This window comes from Ammospiza nelsoni, chromosome 3 (genome assembly GCF_027579445.1).
Source record: "Ammospiza nelsoni isolate bAmmNel1 chromosome 3, bAmmNel1.pri, whole genome shotgun sequence".
NCBI lineage: Eukaryota > Metazoa > Chordata > Aves > Passeriformes > Passerellidae > Ammospiza > Ammospiza nelsoni.
In genome coordinates, this window is record NC_080635.1 from 31,062,361 (window position 1) to 31,081,182 (window position 18,822).

The window sequence follows — 18,822 nt, forward strand, 5'->3', positions numbered from 1 at the left end:
CCTGTTTCTATGACTGGCCTGGTCATCTACAAGGTTAGCAGTGATGCTTACCTCCTTGATTATTCCACTCAAGTGGAATAGGTTGGATGCTAGTTTCCCTGCCTTTGGCCTTTGGTTCGCTTTTAGCTGATACCTTCCCCTGAAGCACAAGATGAGAGAGGCGGGGTTCTCACAGCTCTCTTTCAAACACCCACAAAGGCTGCATTCTATCCCGGCATCGCCCCTGGCTCTCCAAAATCTATACTCAAGATACCTGAAGATCTACCTCCAAAATCTATACTCAAGATACCTGAAAATCTACCTTCAAAATCTATACTCAAGAATCTCAGGTGAGATTCTCACACTTTACAAAACCAGTGTGAGCTCTGTCTGCCCCCTTCTCCTGATGGAATAACAAACACGCTTTCATGTCAAAACCTCCTTTCCTTTCCTCCAGGATGCCCCAAACCTTCTCTACAGGAATTGTTCATTCAAGGAAAGCAGGTCTGGCTTCCAGCATACATCGTTTTAGGGCTGAAGGAGAATGAGAGGGACGGAGAAGTGGAGGATTCCCGAGTATTAATTAAGAACACAGCCTGAAAAGCTGAGCTGCCTCAGCAGCTTTGGCAGAGAGAGGCGGGCGAAGACCCCCACCGACCTGGCCGGAGCTGTCTCCTCACAGGGCGGGCAGTGGGGCGGGCCGGTACCGGAGCCCGTAACCGCTGCGGGACGGCGGCTCCAACGCCCCCCGGCAGCCGCGGGGCTCAGGGGACACCTGCCCGCTGCGGGCCCGCGCACGGCCGGCCAAAATCCGAGCCCCGGCATCCGAACCGTCATTCCACCGTCAGGACCTCGTGGGCCCGGGAACCGCTTGCCCGCGCGGCTGGTGAGGGTAAATGCGCCTATGGAAGTCACTTGAGTAACGCAGACTGAGTTCGGCGCTGCAGAAGTGCTTTGCTCTCAGCTATAAAACGTGTGGAGTTTTAATTTTTTTTTCCCCACAAAGGGTATTCAACCCTGGTTTTCATTCTGCGTTTTTGAGAGAAATATTATCCTTCACTCTTAGGCCTGAAATGATATTTTTATACTAAAGGACAGTGCGTACCACCAGAGGGTGAAGAGACAACTGAAAGGGGGCCTCATCAATGTTTAAAAATATTTAAAGGGGAGTGGGAGGGGAGTGCCAAGAGGATGTTTCCAGGCTCTTCTCTGGAGTGCCAAGCAATAGGATAAGGGATAAGAGGCAGAAAGTGATGCACAGGAAGTTCCATCAGAATATGAGAAAGTTCTTAATGTGAGAGTGACTGAGCCCTGGAACAAATTGCCCAGAGAGGTTGTGGAGTGTCCCTCCCTGGAGATATCCAAAAACCACCTGGACACAATCCATGTACTCTGGGATAACACTGCATGAGCAGGGAGATTGGAACAGATCCACTCTAGTCCCTTCCAATCTGCCCAATTCTGGGACTCTGTGAAAAATGCTACTTGAAATATTTTCCTGGCACCTGGAGGCAAAAGCAGAAATCAACCTCTGTCAACACTAAACCAAGGCTGCCATGAGTGTGATAACAAGGCAATGCCAGGATTCCCAAACAGCCTGATACTTCCAGGACTTAGAAAATCAGTACCATTCCAGTGGAGCTGGGTTATCAGCTGTGTCTGCTCTGGCACTGGTGGGGTACCCTCGGCCTCACGGTGGCAACTGGAGGGATGCATCTTTAGGTCACCATAGGGGATCCTCACTTTCATGCCATGTTTCAGCTAAGTAATGCCACACTCAGGGAAGCTCCTTCCCTTTAGCCCGTGTCCTGAACGCAGGCTTGTTACCTGTGCCGCATCAATTCACACACTGAGGCAAGATATTTCTACTTTTTATTCTAGTTTGCTCCAAGCAGGGAGCTGGGTGGTAATGCACAAAATGCTGGCTCCCCAGTAATCAAAACTTTACAGTATTGATAAATTTCAACAAACAAAGGCATCAGCATTCATTAGTTAAAAATGACATAACCTTGCTATTAATTAGTGCTCAACCTCGTGTTTGCTGGTTGTGTCTCTCTGCTAGTTGTGGCTCGGCTAGTTGTGTCCACAGGCGCAATTCTTCCTTCCATTTGAGTCTGGGGTCCGTTTTGAGTGGGTGGTCAATGAGTCAGAGTTGCAATTGCTCATTGCTGGGATTATCTTTTTCCCACTTACTGCTCAGTTTTGCTGACTTCGCTCTTGGTGGCTCTAGTCCAGAGAGCCCATTCATCATGTAGGATTGCTTTCTCTTTCCCTTAAAACAGAAGATTAGCCAAGCAGACGACATTCACAATGTAGTTTCTTAATCATAACTGTGCAGATAAAACTACTGATTTACAGAAAAACAAAAATTGAAAAGCTTCATTCAGAGCTTGAGGGGCTCGCTATGAGTTAGGGATGAACGGGCAGACCTCCATCTGATCCCACACCTCCGCAGCACTCCTCGGGCATCCTTGCGACGGAGCGGCCGGGCCGCTGGTGGCGTGGGGCGCAGCGCCGCCTTCCCGTCTGCTCCTCCTCCCTTTCCTCCTCCTCCTCCTCCTCCCCTCTGCCCTCCTCTCCCGACATGGCGGCCCCCGCGGAACCCAGCGGGCTCACGGACGAGGCAGCTTACGCTGCCTGCTCGGAGCTAGATGCCAGCACCAAGGTGGGCTGGGTGGCGGTGACGGGCGCGCCCCGGGGCTGTGGCGCCCGCTCCTTCCCGGTCCCCTCACGGCGCCTTAGCGGGCGGACGTGCCGGGCTTGGGAGCCGGCATGGGAGCCGGCATGGGGCCGGGCCGGGTCCCGGCGGGGCAGCGAAGGGTGGCCGGGCCCGGAGCTGCCCTGGCGGGGTGTCTGTCAGGCAGCCGGGCGGGGTTCGGGGTCATGGCGAGGGGCGGCCGGTCCGGGCCGGTCCGTGTGAGCCGCTGAAGCCCGCGGGGCGCGCTCGGCCGGGCCCGCGGCTGTCCTGGCTCTGAGCGAGCGCTCCGCGGCGCTCCGGCCGGTCCCTGCCCGGGCGGCACACACAAATCCGTCAAAACGCCCCAAACCTTTTTACTTTTTATTAGGAGAACATTGTAGTTGAATTATTTTTATTCCCCCCCCCCCCCCCCCCCGTTACCTCTGTCAACTATTATACCACGTACTTTTTATCCGCTTGGTCGTTCACAAGCCTCTTGGTATATAGTTACCTTGGAGCTTCAACAAAATATCCTTACAGAGTGGTAGGCCGATTTTGCTGCCAAGATATAATCAAGCTTGACAGAAGTTCAATACCTGTGCCATGAAATAATAAAAATAATGAGCTCAGGAGTCTAGGAGGCTCAATATTGAATATTCATGTGTCTGTTGCACTTGTGTGTGAAGTTGTTCATGTATGCTACAGTCCCATAAAATAAATATAAGGATACTCTTTTTTGATGCATCTGATAATACATATTGAATGATACCACTCATGGGATTGTTTATTTGTTTTAAACATTACGTTACAAAGACATATTTATTTAACACAAATTTGTGTGTATAGAATCAGAACAAAAGATTTTATTTACACTTGAAGTAATTATCTTTTATTTACACTTGAAGTAATTCTCTTTCTTACTTCTGAGCCTCCTGGTTTTAGAGTCATTACTAACTGGCATCTTTGTTAATACCCATAATTCAATTCTGGTTGATGTATAAAGTATAAACCTTTTTTCCCCACAGGATTTTATATTTCAGCAGACAATGTTAAGAGTAAAGGATCCGAAGAAATCATTGGATTTTTATACAAGGATACTTGGAATGACGTGAGTGGAATTTGTATGCCGTGATAAGTTTGGAGTTCTTTTCTGTTCTTCTGAAAATAACTGTTTTTTTTGGATGTAATTATATTAATTGGTCTAACTACATAAACAATGCTGTCCCATCAGCTGATGCTTAGTTGGATGGTCTGGCAGTAAGCTGTAGATGCCTAAGCTGCAAATGAACTAATATTGGCCTTGACTAGAAATTTCGTTTTTTCTTGAATAGGTCATTAATTATCAGGGTACAACTTGCTTACTTCCTCTTCACTGAGCCTGCAGCTGACTGGTAACTTTTATGACTGCGCTTATAATGAGGAGGCTTATGACTGCCTCCAATCACATGAGAATAAATCAATAAAGGATAAAGACAAAGTCCAGACTCAGTCTTTTGGAGAGGGCTTTTGGAAGGCATATGCCATGCAGTAGCTTAACACATTTATGCTGGGGGTTTTGTGCATTCTTAGCATTTGAGTTATGTTTTTAAACGTCTTGAAATGAGTCCAGACTAAAGTAAAATAAATTACTTCCACTGCAGTGAAAATGAAAATTAAATACTTTGTAAAAAAGAAATTAGATTAATTTTGCATGCCTACTTGTTCCAGTTAAATGTCCTACATAAAAATGTATGCTTCATGTATTTTTAATTGATTAAATTATCACATCTGAAAGGGATTTTATTATTACAGCTAGCTATTGAAATTGTAAATGTAAAGGTATTTTCATCTAAATGTATTTCATCTATTTTATCTATGTTTGCTGTGTTCTTAAACTTTGTCCGGTGCCAATGAACTCTCTAGAATGAGTAAGAGTCAAAGTATATATTTTTATTCCTTGGTGATTTTTAAAGTGGTTACAGGTTTTCCTGTGAAAACACAGTTAAGTAACATGTGACAATCTGAAGATCCAAGCCTTTGTACTAACTTTTCTATTCAGTTACTGGTAGTTTGGTTTTTAAACATCTGATTATTTTAAATTTTGTAGGTTTGTAAGGTGTTCTGAGGTATTTTTATTTGATAGTTTAAAATGTAGTATTTTAAGGTATGGATTATAGAACAATAAAAATTCATGGAAATAATTTTCTATAGGAGAAGCATCTTGGTTTATTTGCAAGCTGCCTGACTACCCTTTTAAGTTACTATTTCAAAATAATTGTTGCCCTTTAGACTGCTTCAAAAATTTGACTTTCCTACTATGAAGTTCTCACTCTATTTCCTGGGGTATGAAGATAAAAACGATATCCCAAAAGATAAAGCTGAGAGAACACCCTGGACCTTCTCTAGAAAAGCTACACTTGAACTGACACAGTAAGTATTTACATAAGGAGAGATGACACTTTGTAACAGTGATTAGAAAGTATTGGATAAGTGTAAATCCCATTAGATTTAATAAAAATTTTGATCATTACTTGGGATACATCTTCACTGTCATACCATATTAGAATGTATCCAAGATTGGATACTTGGAAAGGTTAATCTTCCTCTTTCAGAGCTCTTTCAAACTGCTAGGTGAACACTAATATGAAACAGTACTTGATACATTTTATATGCATGGCATGTGTGTAAGTAAATTAGGGACCTTTCTTTGGATCCCCAAAGCATCCTAATAATGGGTAACTATTGCTTTTGGAATCTAATCTGAAGAGGTATTAAGTCAAAACATGTGCTTCCTGTAAACAGGACAATTTGGTTAATGCTCCTAATCGTTATAATTGTGCAGACACAATCTCCCAAATGCTGTCTTAACTGCATGACCTGCTACCCTCACTTGCTGTTCCCAGTGATGGGTAGCTCAACTGATTTGTGCAGCAAAACCTCCCTAAGCTGAATGAGACAGGAGTACTCCTGACTCATTCAAATGTGGAGCCTAAATAATAGTGAGGGAATGTGAACATGGCTGGGTTAGTCCCAAGACCATCCCTGGAGCCCATAACTAAGGAAGATCTTTGTAGTTTAATGAATGCAGCCAACAGCTGAAATTCTCTCTTTTTTTAGGAGAAACAATTTACCCTCCCCAAGGAAACTGAACATTTAGAATTAGTTAATTTGAATGCTTTTCTTCAATATGTAATAATTACTTCTTACAGCAACTGGGGCACTGAAAACGATGACAGTCAGTCTTACCACAATGGCAACTCAGATCCCCGTGGATTTGGTAGGTCTTTAGTCTTGTGTTTATAGTTTTTAATATTTGAAATAAAATGTACTAACTCTTGGAAAGCAGAAAACTTGCCTTTCATCCTTTATCTCTCTTCTTTCAACATGTATCCTGTGAAGGATGATGAAAATAAATGAAGCAATGTGTTTCAGAGTAATGAGCCATAGCTTCACTCTTTATCAAGAATCTAATCCTCTGGCAAGCCAACACATGCTAATTGTAACTACTGAGTGAAGAACATCAGTTGTGGTTGTATATTAGATTATCATGGTGCTTAAACTGATTTCATCTTGGATTTCTGCTGTATAATCCACTAGTTAATGATTTTAAGGTAGGAGGACAATTCCACTCATCTGTAGCACTGAGGATATTATTTGTGTGGCTTGATTTGATACTCCTGAATGCTTGAAAGGTCACTGCTGTGAAATAAGTTTTCACACTTGGTCCAGCCACTTGACATTTAAAGCTCCTGAAGTGATTTGTAAGCTCAGTCCTTGCATAGCACTAGTGTCAGTCTCTGCAAAAACAGCATTAATGGTGAAGTCCATGTGCTGTCAAACAGGGCAAATACAGCAAAATCCTGTTATGGAGCTCTGCTTCAAGGAAGAACATGCTGATATAACAGTTTGATTGAAAATCTTGGTTTTTCCTATTCTAAATAAAGTTCTTGTCTAAACAACACAAGATACTTCAACTCTAACATTTGTGTTTAAAAGGCATTATCAAAAGACAACTGTTTGAAGAAGAATAATGTTAATACCCAAAACGCTCTTCCTGGAGTTTGTTCTTAAATATAGTCTTAATTTATGTGAACTGCAGCATGAAATACTGAACTAACTTCCACAGAACACTCAGCAATATTTATAATGCACTTCACTCTTTTTACCTTCTTGCACAGGACACATTGGAATTGCTGTTCCTGATGTCTATAAAGCTTGTAAGAGGTTTGAAGAACTAGGAGTGAAATTTGTGAAGAAACCAGATGATGGTAAGTCTTGATCAGAAATGCAAGTAAACTTTTTTTTTGTTTTAGTATATTCTATGGATGAGATCTTCCTGGAAAGCTGGGTAATGTGTTGCTAGGAGTTGCCACTGCTTAGAGGTTTCTAGAACCAGTTACTCCTGCACCACCTTATAGAGTGGGCAAAACTGGCAATAGATTCATCTCAGTAACAATAATAAATCAGTCTGCTACATGCTTTCTGTATGCAGCCTGACATGTCATGTATACTGCTGCCTAGTTGTTACAGAATTACTGTAACATGGATCAAATTTACATGGCACATCTGCTTGGAAATAAGAAGGAATAACAATCTGCTTAGGAAAATAAGTCAGAAAACAATAATTCCTACTCATTTAAACTGAGTCATTCTTGACTTTTCTGGCTATTTTCATGTAAATCCACCTAACACCTGCTATACAACCTACTAGTTATTATATTTTTAACTGGCTTTTTCAGATTTCGTAGGAATAGCCCCATTAGTTTATATCATAATTGAATTACATAATATATAGCACAAATGTCTAGAGAGTATATAAGCAAAGAATGTGTATGTGAAAATATTGCAAGTGGTGAGAAGTCTTGCATTTTTCAGCTGGATTCTCTTACATAAAAAGACCTCATGAGATTTTTAGAATTGATGCATTCAAAAACAGACATGTAATACTAGTAATTAAAACAGAATTAAGTAATTTTCATCTTATTCTCTGTGTTCTCAGCTGAAGCAAAATAAGAAATATAGCTGTAAACGTAACTTGATTTCTTGAATTAAGAATAGATCTTGGTATTTCTAGCATTTTAGAGTTTCTGAGCCTTTTTTAATTTGTCTGTTAAACAGTGAGAGGCTTGAAATGAGAGTTGCTGACTTAGTGCAGTGGTAGGAATGAAAGTACATAGAAGTAAAAGCTTAGACTATATATGGAGAGAATCACAAGAACTCCTGAAGCAGACAAGAGGTGGGGGCAGAACAAAAGCTCTTCTTTAAAATTCAGAAACAAAATTGATGCAGCAATGACAAGGAGGAGGAAGTAGTTTTGGGCTTCATATTTTTTGCAGAGCAAGCTGGGAGATCAAGCCTTGGGTTTACTTTCCTGCTTTAGTGGTCAAACATCTATTTTCTCAGTTGTTCTTGTGACTAGAAAATATTAAGAGCTAGGCTGGTTCTGTTACAGTAAATAACTTTATTGGAGCAACTATAACTACAAGTGTGTGGTTAACACTTAAAAGATAACACGTTGACCTGTGCTATCCTGATCTACTGTTGAAAACAACTTTTGGGGACCCTGTTTTAAGGAATAATATAAACAGTAAAATTTATAACAATTGTGTCCTGCATTTCTCTGCTTTATGAAGTGATGCAGAAGTATACTGTAAACCATGTCAGAGGTAAAATTTTTATGGTGAAAGTTCAGTGTGGAGTCAGAAATGATGGGAGATTAATAGGGTAGAGGAACATAGGATTTTATAACAGCAAAGCCAGCTCAAGAAAATATATTAAAACATCCCCAGAGCACAAAAATATTTTCCTGAATTTCAAGGATGAACACTTACCGGGGCATATGCAAAAAACTTCAATCAACAAGATGGAATTGCAAGGTGACTTTTAGCTACTGCTTTATTGAGAGTAGGATTGACACTTTTGCATACAAAGATGTAATGCTGATTAAAAACTAATCTGGATGTTTTTAGAATTATCCATCTAAATCTGAACTAATTCTCATGCAAAAGGAAAAATATTTTTCAAAGTGATCATATTTGACATTTAGAACCAGTCATGTAGTCTTAATTTTATCTTTTGTTTTTTCCCTAATAGGTAAAATGAAAGGACTTGCATTTGTTCAGGATCCTGATGGCTACTGGATTGAAATTTTGAATCCTAACCACATGGTGACTCTCACTTAGTTCCAGTGAAGTATATTGTATAAAAGAGACCCATTTTCAGACTCCCGGAGAAGATCTGAAACAGTGTTTGTGAAATTTGCTTAATAGAGAGGAATCAGTCACGTTCAGAGTCTCCTCCAAAACTATCCCCTGGGACCTCACTTGGATTCCTTTTGTCTTGTCCTGTGATGTCACTGCAAATTGTTTCCAGTTAGGAACACTCAATCATTTTCTGGAAGAGCACTTAAACAGATTCTCCTCTTGAACATTGATTATGTTAATATTTCAGTAAACACTGTCAAAAGATAAGTGACCAGAAGCTCACTGCATATCACACTGATTAGATTTAAACTAGCAATGACAACAACTCCTGTGTTACTACTGATGAGCATCAATGAGGCGGCAAAAAAGAAACTTCAGTATATTTTTTTATGAAGTCAAAATATCCTGAAAGCTTCATAACCTATCTTGTATACTAGAAAATAAAAGTCAGGCTAATTTTGACTGGAGTAGTGGCATGCTTATAAAAGTCATAATCTTACTTACATTATTCCAAGCAAAACTCTTTTAAGGAGCAGCCTTAAGCAGTCTTTCAAAAAGAAATTTTACAGAGGGAATAAATCTGTACAGCAGAAAGAATTCAGTCTTTCAGCTCAGTTTCTGACTGCTGAGTGATAGCCAAGAAAAGAGGTCTCGTTGTTGCTAACTCACAGTAACCCTTGTCTCTTTCAACACTAGGAAGAACTTGCTCGTAATTTTTGTTTCAGTAGAAGCCTGAGGCTATATTTGACTTAAATGCTCTGTATATTCTGCCTTAGGAAATTAATGAAAGAGTATCTGAAACAACAGTTTGCTACTACTAGACATTTGATCTGCCCTCCCAAAACAAGTGATGGTACACACCTGTGAGCAGCAGGAAAACATGTAGCATTTCCATGTGTTACACAAACTCTAAAACCCTCTGCTTTGTCTCACTCTGGTTTGAATAGCACCTAACTTCTTCAGTTATGTGGCTACCAAGTAATGTGTAGTGTAACCAAAGGCTAATGAATAGTGTAAAGGCATTGCAGTTCACTTCCCAATAAAGCATTGGTGAAAACTACAAGAAATGTTAAAGCATGATGATGTGTTGCTTTGCTTATTGTTGAATTCTAGATGACGGAAAGGCTCGCTGTTTTGCTTTGAGGATTCTGTTTTGAATCATTGTACTCAGCAGTGAAATTTCCAGTGGTCCTTAACTGTGGTCCTTTCCTCTGGACTCTTCACAGACCTCACTGGTCCATTTCTCTGTCTCCTGGACAGTCCTGGGAGCCCAATCAATTGCCTGGTGCTGGCCAGCACCAAAGGGAGTTGGCCACCTAAAAACTGGGTGAGGCTTGACTCCAGCTCCTCCTGTCATATATTGGTCCCAGATGGTGGAAGGACTCTGGAAAGCCCCTGTGTGAGCAGAAAAGCCACACTGTGGAAAGCCAGTGTCCACAAAGGAGACAGAGGAGTGCTGCAAATTTGTTCTAATAAAGGGAGAGAGTTCACTGGGGGCGCACCTGTTATAAACTCCCAGCCACATGTTGCCCTCCTCCTTTCCCCACTGGCTGAGGTACTGGGAAGGTACAGCCTTCCTGAACTGCCTACCACATACTTCCTCCATAAACATGTCATTTCCGCCCAAAGTTCAGAATCTCAGGCTTGCATGGGGACCCATTTGTTTCAGGAGTCAAATTTCTGGGCTCTAACAAACCTGCAGATTGAAGTTGGTAGAGACATTAGGAACTGTTTCAAAGACATTAACACACGCTGCCCATGGAATTGTTTGGAAAGACATTGGCACACATCTTTCCTATCATGTAGTCCAGTGGATAACTACAGAAGTAGGAGCAGGCTTCTCTGCTTAGTAATCAAAATTTACTCTAAGCATGTTGGCTAATCTTGTAGTGACCCTTGGTTTTTTATATGCTTGACAAAGTGTGGACATTATAGATTTTGAGGTAGTAAAGAGGGAACTAGTAAAAATCCACTGGCATCTACAAACTAGTTACAGAAGTATGACGAAGTGGACAAGGTGTGGGTTTGGGTTTCTTTGAGAAAAAGGTACTGCTGCTTGTCATACTGAGAACTAATTTAAACCAGTATCCACAGACAGGAAATCCAAGAATAAACTACTAAAGAAAAACACTTAATGGTAAGTCTTTTAACCTGCAGCGTCTTTAAAATATTTTAGATGTAGAACATTTTTGAAATTGTTCCATGTTCTCACTGATTACAGGCCGCTATTTTTGCTTCTTCCAAGGAAGGCTTCCTTTCTTCTAAATAAAGCGTGGCATTAAATAACGTGTAGTGCTTTGCCTCTCGGAGGGCTTAAATTTAGCTTCGTGCAGTGCAGCCGAAGTCACTCTCACGGTTACACAGCGACAGGCCCACATTCCCCATTCCCGCTGGGAGAAGCTCTCCTGACGCAGGAAAGAAGGACGCGCACCGGAGGGCAGGAGCCACGCACGCCGCTACCAAGGAAACGGGGCTTTTGGACGCGGCCGAGGAACAGCGGGCGGGTGGCGGGGAAGGTTAACACCGCTCGCTGATCCGCAGTGCCGGTGTCGGGCCGCGCCGCGCCGCTCTGTCCGTGCCGCCCGCCGCGCTCCAGGGGCGGAGCAGGAAACACAACGGCGGCGGCGGCGCTCCCGCGGCGCGCCGGGACCCGCTTGCGTCACACGCAGGCCGCTGCTGCCCGGTGACGTCAGCGCGCCGCCGGGTGACGTATGAGCGGCGGCGGGGCGGGGGGAGGAGGCCTCGGCGGCGGCGGGGCCGGTGAGTCCCGCGGGCGGGAGGGCGCGGCGGCCGCGACCCCCAGGCCGAGCGGGGTTCCGAGGCCGCCCGGGGTCCGGAGGTGCTGCCGTCGGCGGCTCCCGCCGGGCGCGGGCAGGGCGGGCCGGGCCGGGGGAGCGCTGCCGTCCGGGGAAGGCGGCGGGCGCGTTTGGCGGGGAAGCGGATTCACCTGAAGTGCCTTGTTGTGGAGGCAAGGGAGGAGCGGCCGAGCGGGCCGGGGTCGCTTCCCCTGGCGCCTCCCGAGCTGCGGGTCGGTGGCGGCCCGGGCTGCCCCGGGCGCGACCTTGGGCGCACCGCCGGCTCCGCTCCGCGCCCGCCTCACCTGCCGGCCCCTCGTCCGCCCCTGGCCGGCTCCTCAAGGCCCTCCTTGGCCTTCTAATTCGAATTTCATCTCATATAAAGTATAAGTTCGGTATTTTGACGCTCTCGCAGTACTCAGTGTTTTCCCTGGTGCTTTGGTGTCGTAGTAGTTTAACCACTCTGCAAGTTACGCACTACTGTGATTCATTGGAGTTACTCTTAGCTTAGGAGACATATTATCAGATTTAAAAAAAAAAAACAACTTGATGTTAACTTGGTAGCAATCTGCCGGTGATCTCTCTTGCCGGACAATGTCTTTTGCTCATGTTTTTAAAGCACAGCAAACAGACCTCTTTAAAGTCCTGTGCTGGAATCATTTAAGCTTTTATGTGTTTTAGGATTTAATTTGAGCCCGCTCACAGAGCAGGTGTATTTGGTGTGTCTTCTGTTACAATTCTAAATCAGCTGCTAGAACTGTTCCGTTGAGATGTTTACTCAAATTTAACAAAAAAAGATCCCGAGAATTTTAATGAATGGCTTTTCTATGTATTTTGATAACACAGGCCAACTTGATAACATGCATTACTTATAGGAAAGATACTTACATGTTACATTTTGATCCTCAAAAACCAGGAGACTTTCTTTGCAAAAAGCCTGGACTTGATTTGCAGGATTAAGGTGTGATTACTTCCTAGTTCATGAGACCGCCTAAATTTTTTTTTTCTTCCTTCTCCTCCTTTGTTCTCTTAAACATATCCCATAAAGAAAATTAGAGTGACCCATATGAGAGAATTCATAGATCAAGATATCATCCATGTAGCAAATTAAATACAGTTTATTTTTCCTCCTGGAATGTTTGATGGGAAGATTAACAGTAATTTGTAATTGTTAAGAGAGACTTGTTATCTTGGTTATGTATTTAAGCCAGTCAAGCCTCTGGATTTCTCCATTTCCTGACCTTACAGTTTTATTTTGGTTTCCTGTTTAAAAAAAGGCTTGTGCAATAGAAAGGTCAGCAACTGCCTTAAGTTTTGTAAAAAAAACAACCACCAAAACCCAAACAGAACCCCTAAAACTTTAGTTAGGCAAGAACACTTGGAGAATTTTGTCTGTGTGGGGAATAATGCATGTGTTACACAGTTTGTACGGACCTGGTTTAATTAGGACACCCATCTGGGAAAATGGCGTTTTCAGGGATGTTAATGCTGAGATGTAGCAGAAATGTCAGGATGGAAATTTTTGGTTTATAATAAATACGGCAATGTGTTACGGTCTTCTGTGATGGTTAAAAATATTAGTGGTCAAAATTAAGTTATGATGACTCAGAATAGCGATACTATTCCTGAATTCTGTTTTTAGAAGTTTTCCCATTAAATTGAAGGCTTTTTAAAGGATTTATTTCTGCAAGGAGTTGAGAAATACACATCTCTCTCACTTTCATCATTAGGCTTTGTGCTCATGCTTTCTGATGGTGTGTATTTCATGCATTGTTCCAGGAAATGGTCCAGTTGTTGCTGTGCAGCTGGATGTTGCTGAATAACATTTCTATGAGCTTGCTGTTCAGTCTGCCCGTTGTTCAGAATGGCGAAGAACCCTAATTTCCCAGAGGCAGGGAATCTGCCTACGGGCTACGCGCACTGCAGGTCTTCAGACAGCTTCACTGGTGAGTGGGCCCCATGTGTTTTCTTGAGATTTTAATGGTTTTGTTGTATGCCATTTTAACCAGGTTAATTTTATATATGTGTTAATAAATAATCTGCACTAAGTATATTGTTCTTTGTACTTTGCTAAACTTACTCCTTCTCTTCTGTGACAGGAAAGTGTCTGAGCGGAATGTAAAATGTTAGCACTACAGCACTTAAGTGACAGGAATGTGTCTGCAGATGAGCAGGGCATAACTCCCCATATGCTTTGAGTCAAAACATTTTTTTGTACTAAATTGCCGTTTAGAATGCTGTGATTGGATGGTGGGTTAGTCTCCATTAATGTTACCATCTGCTTTCCTTTTAATCCTTTCGCAACAGAAGGGTTGGAGATGAGACTTGGAAGTTCTGTGAATTGCCCTTATTTGTGCTTTCAGATTCTGTCGATTTTCAAGTCCTATGAGTTGATTATGTTATTTGTGGTTTTGGCTACAAAGTATCAAATCTTGTTTGGGGTTGGTTTTTTTTCCCGTTACAATTTTCACTCAGGTTCAACTTTGGTTGAACTAACCATTGTTACTTGGAAGTGCAAAGGAGCTAGGGTTCTGACAGAAGCAAAGTATTTACACTCTGAATGTTGAAGTATTTAGTGAAAATTTCTGTTTCCTGAGATTATATATTTATGAAAAGACATATGTGTATCCATTGGAAATACAAAAACAGTATGATTTAACCAGTGGTATGTTTGTACAGTAGTGTTACTGTTACATCTGTCATGTTCTGGGAGTCTGTGGTAATGGAAATTGAAACTAAAGTAATATTTTACTGGAATTTTTTTACAATATATGAAGTAATTATGAAGTAATGAAATTACAAAAAATCGAAATACTACTCAAGTGCCATCCAATCAACTGAGAAACAATTTTTAGATCAGAGAATGTAAAAGAAAATTTAAGAAAATTTTCTTTTTCTAATTCTGATAAAAGTATTAGCTTGCTAGGTACAAACTAGAGGATGTAGGAATTAGTTGTTTTAAGAGTATGAAGTTATTTGCTCAGTGTCTATAAGCTGGACTTGTTTAATGAAAAAATTAATTCTAGCAATAGTCTGTTTACTTGCATTTATTTCTAAAGTTTTGATAGAGCTGTTATGTAAGCATTCTTTACTCATGTTATGTAAAATTTTTCTTCAAATAATTCATTATTACCTGGTAGAAAAACAACACTCCCATGTTTCATTGAAGCAGCACTGCTTTTCAGAGGATCCTTCAATGTTAGCCTAAATGAGGGCGGGAAGAGACTGAATGCTGATCTTTCATTGCAACTGAGAGTTGTTCAGAAAGGATGTCATTGCTGTTGTTGCTAAATTTCCTAGATGATGTTTTTGTATCACATAACCTGTTACAGATTACCTACTAAGTAGAAGTACAGAAAACTGAAAGCATGGAGGGGGTTGTTGTTTCTCCAGGCACAGTGCACATTATGTAGCATTGCATGCTGCCTTATGCCATAAATACTGGGCTGCATTTTTCACATGCTCACTGTTAAAGATGGCCACCAAATAGCGTGTCTTTCACTGAGTTCAGAAAAGTGGTTTGTAGGCCTTAGGACTTAAAAAATGCTTTTTCATATTGTCGCAGTTCTAATGGTGCCTCAAAATCACTGAGAAGACTGTTTTGATTGTTTATTTCTGTGTCATGACCAAAGCTGCAGCAGACGACTCCTGAAGCAGTTAATTAGCTCTGAATACCTCCTGGAAGTAGGTTGTGGTGCTGGCAGCAGGCTTACAAATGACATGTTCTTTGACTGCCAGGAAGAGTAAGCATCTGTATTTTCTGAAAAGGTGATGTTGTTTGATGACAGAAGAGCCAGAAGGAGCTTCAGGGAAGGTTGTGTGCAAATTTTTAGCAGCATCCATTTTTTTTAAAATCATAAATATTACTTTCGAATAACAACTAGAAAAAGACATGTTTAGCTATACAGGGAAGTTGTGAGCACATAGCAATTTGGCACAACTAAAGAGGTTATTAAGTTTTACTTCCTCAAACAAGAAATGTACAGATCACTTAAAGGGTTGCCTGAATTTGTACCATTAATTAATCCAGCCTAGGAAGTGAAGTCATGTATTATTTGGTTCTGTATTTGGAGGCAGGACTGTCTCACAGGTCTTTATATGAAAAGTCCACAATACAGACAGAACTTGTGTTGGAAATCTGTACTCGTAGACAATAGATGAGTTGGTGTGTTTCTTCAGTATACTGGAGGTACCCATGGCACACAGAATAGGCATGGCCATGGTTTTGTAAAGGTGACAGTGCCCAGCGCTTTGGGTCATTCAAACATTTGAAAGGCCTCCTCAGCTTGTAGCCATCATTTGAGTCCTGTATTTCCTGTGCTCACCAGATTTGTGTTTGAAACTGATGGCTGGAATAGTACATGGAACCAGCAATTTGGAGAGCATTACACATCAGAAGAAATTTGCCTTGCTGCTTACACACAGGCCGATATCTAAATTTCTGCTTTCATTGCTTGCTGTTCAGCATCTTGATGTTCATAAGGACTGGCCATCCTCGGGTCACTAGCAACTGTTCCTGCTTCAGACTCAACTCTTCCTGCTTCAGACTTTGCCCTCTTATATACACTGATACTTGTTTAGACAGAGGTTTATGTACTCTTGAGAGAGAAGTGTGCTTTTGATTTTATTTGTTTATTTAACCTTAAATAGAAACAATTTCTCTTGAGCTTTTTGCCCTATTGGCACATGACAACATCCACAGCTACTGAAAGCACAGTTAATACAGTCTTTCAGTTTTATTCAGACAGTACTTGTTCTTCTTTTTAAAAATGAGTGGATTCAGGAAACAAAGAAGTAGAATGTAGTAAAAAAGTTGAAATAAAAATAGATTGTAAAATTAAAATGTGCCAATATTTGTACATGAATGAAGTATCATAAATCAGCTTCCTGAATCAACAAATGTTTAAACTAGCAGCAGAGAGATTGTACAGAGTTCCTTGATGGTGTGTAATTCACACGTAGCTGGCTTGCCTGACTATTGCAAATGAAGATCAGCAACAGCAATTATGGGTGTGGTATGGAATTCTTCAAGGAGTACCCAGACCGGAGACTGTAGCTGAGTAACAAATAACATCTTTTTGCATACTCCCTCAGTGTAATAAAAAGTTTTCTATTTCGAAGACATTTCAATTTTACCATTGTCTATGAAGTGTCAAACAATTACATTGTGGTAAGTGGTGTTGCTGGTACAAACAGATGTTGCTGGGCTGATGTAATCAGCTTAATCTTGCTTGTTAGAAAGTAAATCGTACGGGAAGTGTATGTAGAATAAATCTAAATTGTCTTGACTAATTGTAAGTTAACCAATGCAAGTGGAAGAAGTAGTCTGTTAGGATGAAAACCTGAAAAGTAATTTGCTTTCATGTCAGGATAGAAGAATGACTGCAGTGTTCTGTGTTCCCATCGGTAGGCTGCCTCCACTATCTTGGCCAGTGTTGCTGGTTCTGTGCTGCAGTGGCTACACAGGCACACAGCTTCTAATTCAAGTAGCACAGACAGCCAGTGGAAACCTGGGAGTTTGTTCCCATTTGTGTTGTGCTCTGTGATTGATTTAGTATGCTGTATTTTTTCTTAAATTTTATTTTCTATTTCTATCACTTTTTGTGTAGCTTCATTTGAGATTCTTTGGGACTGTGTTTCCACAGTATCTTGACTTTGGATAAAGCATTTCCATGTGTTCAAGTGCAAATAATAATTAACCCTAAGTGCATCTGTTTGGGGGTTTTTTAACATATTTTCTCATGGTATTTTTACAGTAGAATCTAAAAGTGTATTTCAGTCATGAATATTTGACTTAAAAGATTCATATGTTAGGTGTGTGTAAGGTATGGCCTCATCATTGTGTGGTACACCACCTTTTTTAGCACTGGATATCTGCCTGTTTTGAAAAGTTCTAGTAACTGGAGCAGGGAAGATATCTCTGAAGATATGGATGGTCATTATCTGAAACACCCAACTTCTTTTTAAAGAAAAGTAAACCAAAGTGTCACAGTAGAAGCCAGTATAAGACCTAAATTCACTTTTCGATGCTCTTGCCATTGAGACTACAGAAAGTCTCTCTGCCAAAATAAACCAAAACCATAAAAAGCTAAAACCTGTTGTGAATGAAGAAGAAACAAAAGAATTCTATAGAAGATATGACTAAAGCATTTATCTGTATTACACATTAGTGGGCAATCTCCTAATTTTATGATTGAGAGGTATGTTTTTATATATATATATATCTTTATATGTGTGTGTGTATATGTGTGCAGGAACAAAGTCATCAAGAAAACAGAATGTAAAGAGTAAGAAAATTGAACTGTACATTGTAAAGCTTTTCTCTCTGATGGACTTTATTCTTTATTAAAAGTTTTCCTGATTGTTTATTTTCTCCCAATTCTGAAATGCTGAATAGAAATCTACAAAAAAAGTTTTTACTTTTCACTGATTCTAGTACAGACAGGAGAGTTAAGACTAAGCTTAATTGGTTACCTTGCTTATTTCTATTTTGTGTCTGTGCATTTTAATTCAGATAAAAATTGCTTTCTAATGGTAACATGATGTAAAATAGTTTAATTTTTAATTCCCTTTGTTGGCAACTTTTTCTTTTAAGTAAATGGGTTGACTGAGTAACAAGGTGATAATTCTCTGAGATACTTAGCTAGAATTGTTAATGCCAGCTATGTTGAGTGTGGTTGAAAATGAACTTTGATAGAAAACCTCAGCTTAATTTTTCTTGTAATATATAATTACTTAGATTAGTCACTTTTTATATTATTGCAGTTATGCTTGCTATTTTTACTATTTTTGCCCTGTATAATACTGCTTGCTTTCTTTGTGCTTTAGGCTACCAGTACCACCATCCCTCCAAGATGAGTAACAGCCACCCGCTTCGTCCGTACACGGCTGTGGGGGAGATCGACCACGTCCACATCCTGTCCGAGCACATTGGTGCCCTGATGAACGGGGAGGAATACAGTGACGTTACCTTTATTGTGGAAAAGAAGCGTTTTCCAGCACACAGAGTCATCCTGGCTGCTAGATGCCATTATTTCAGGTGAGTAAGGCTTTTTGTCAGGCTCACAGGAAGTTTTTGTGCAGATGAGATAAACATTATTTCCCTGTGAACTTTTCAGGGTGTAATCATCTGTCCATTGAGTGTGACCTTTTCTGTGTGAATGCTTCCCAGCGCATCAAATCATTGTGT

At 41.1% G+C, this 18,822-nt stretch overlaps 2 protein-coding genes across 2 annotated transcripts in view; both read left to right on the top strand.

Annotated features, from left to right (window-relative positions):
- Positions 1–2,534: 2,534 nt before the first annotated feature.
- GLO1 (glyoxalase I) lies at positions 2,535–9,905 on the top strand. The gene is made up of 6 exons (XM_059468876.1): positions 2,535–2,644; positions 3,682–3,764; positions 4,925–5,065; positions 5,845–5,912; positions 6,814–6,903; positions 8,729–9,905. Exons 1-6 carry the CDS (start codon positions 2,564–2,566, stop codon positions 8,815–8,817), a joined length of 552 nt encoding a protein of 183 aa, XP_059324859.1. The 5' UTR covers positions 2,535–2,563; the 3' UTR covers positions 8,818–9,905.
- A 1,662-nt stretch (positions 9,906–11,567) lies between these two features.
- Positions 11,568–18,822, top strand: part of BTBD9 (BTB domain containing 9) — a 113,901-nt gene continuing 106,646 nt past the window's right edge. The window contains exons 1-3 of the mRNA XM_059467585.1: positions 11,568–11,598; positions 13,413–13,579; positions 18,462–18,672. Of these exons, the coding sequence (XP_059323568.1) occupies positions 13,498–13,579; positions 18,462–18,672 (293 nt within the window). The 5' untranslated portion in view covers positions 11,568–11,598; positions 13,413–13,497. The remainder of the gene's footprint in view (positions 11,599–13,412; positions 13,580–18,461; positions 18,673–18,822) is intronic.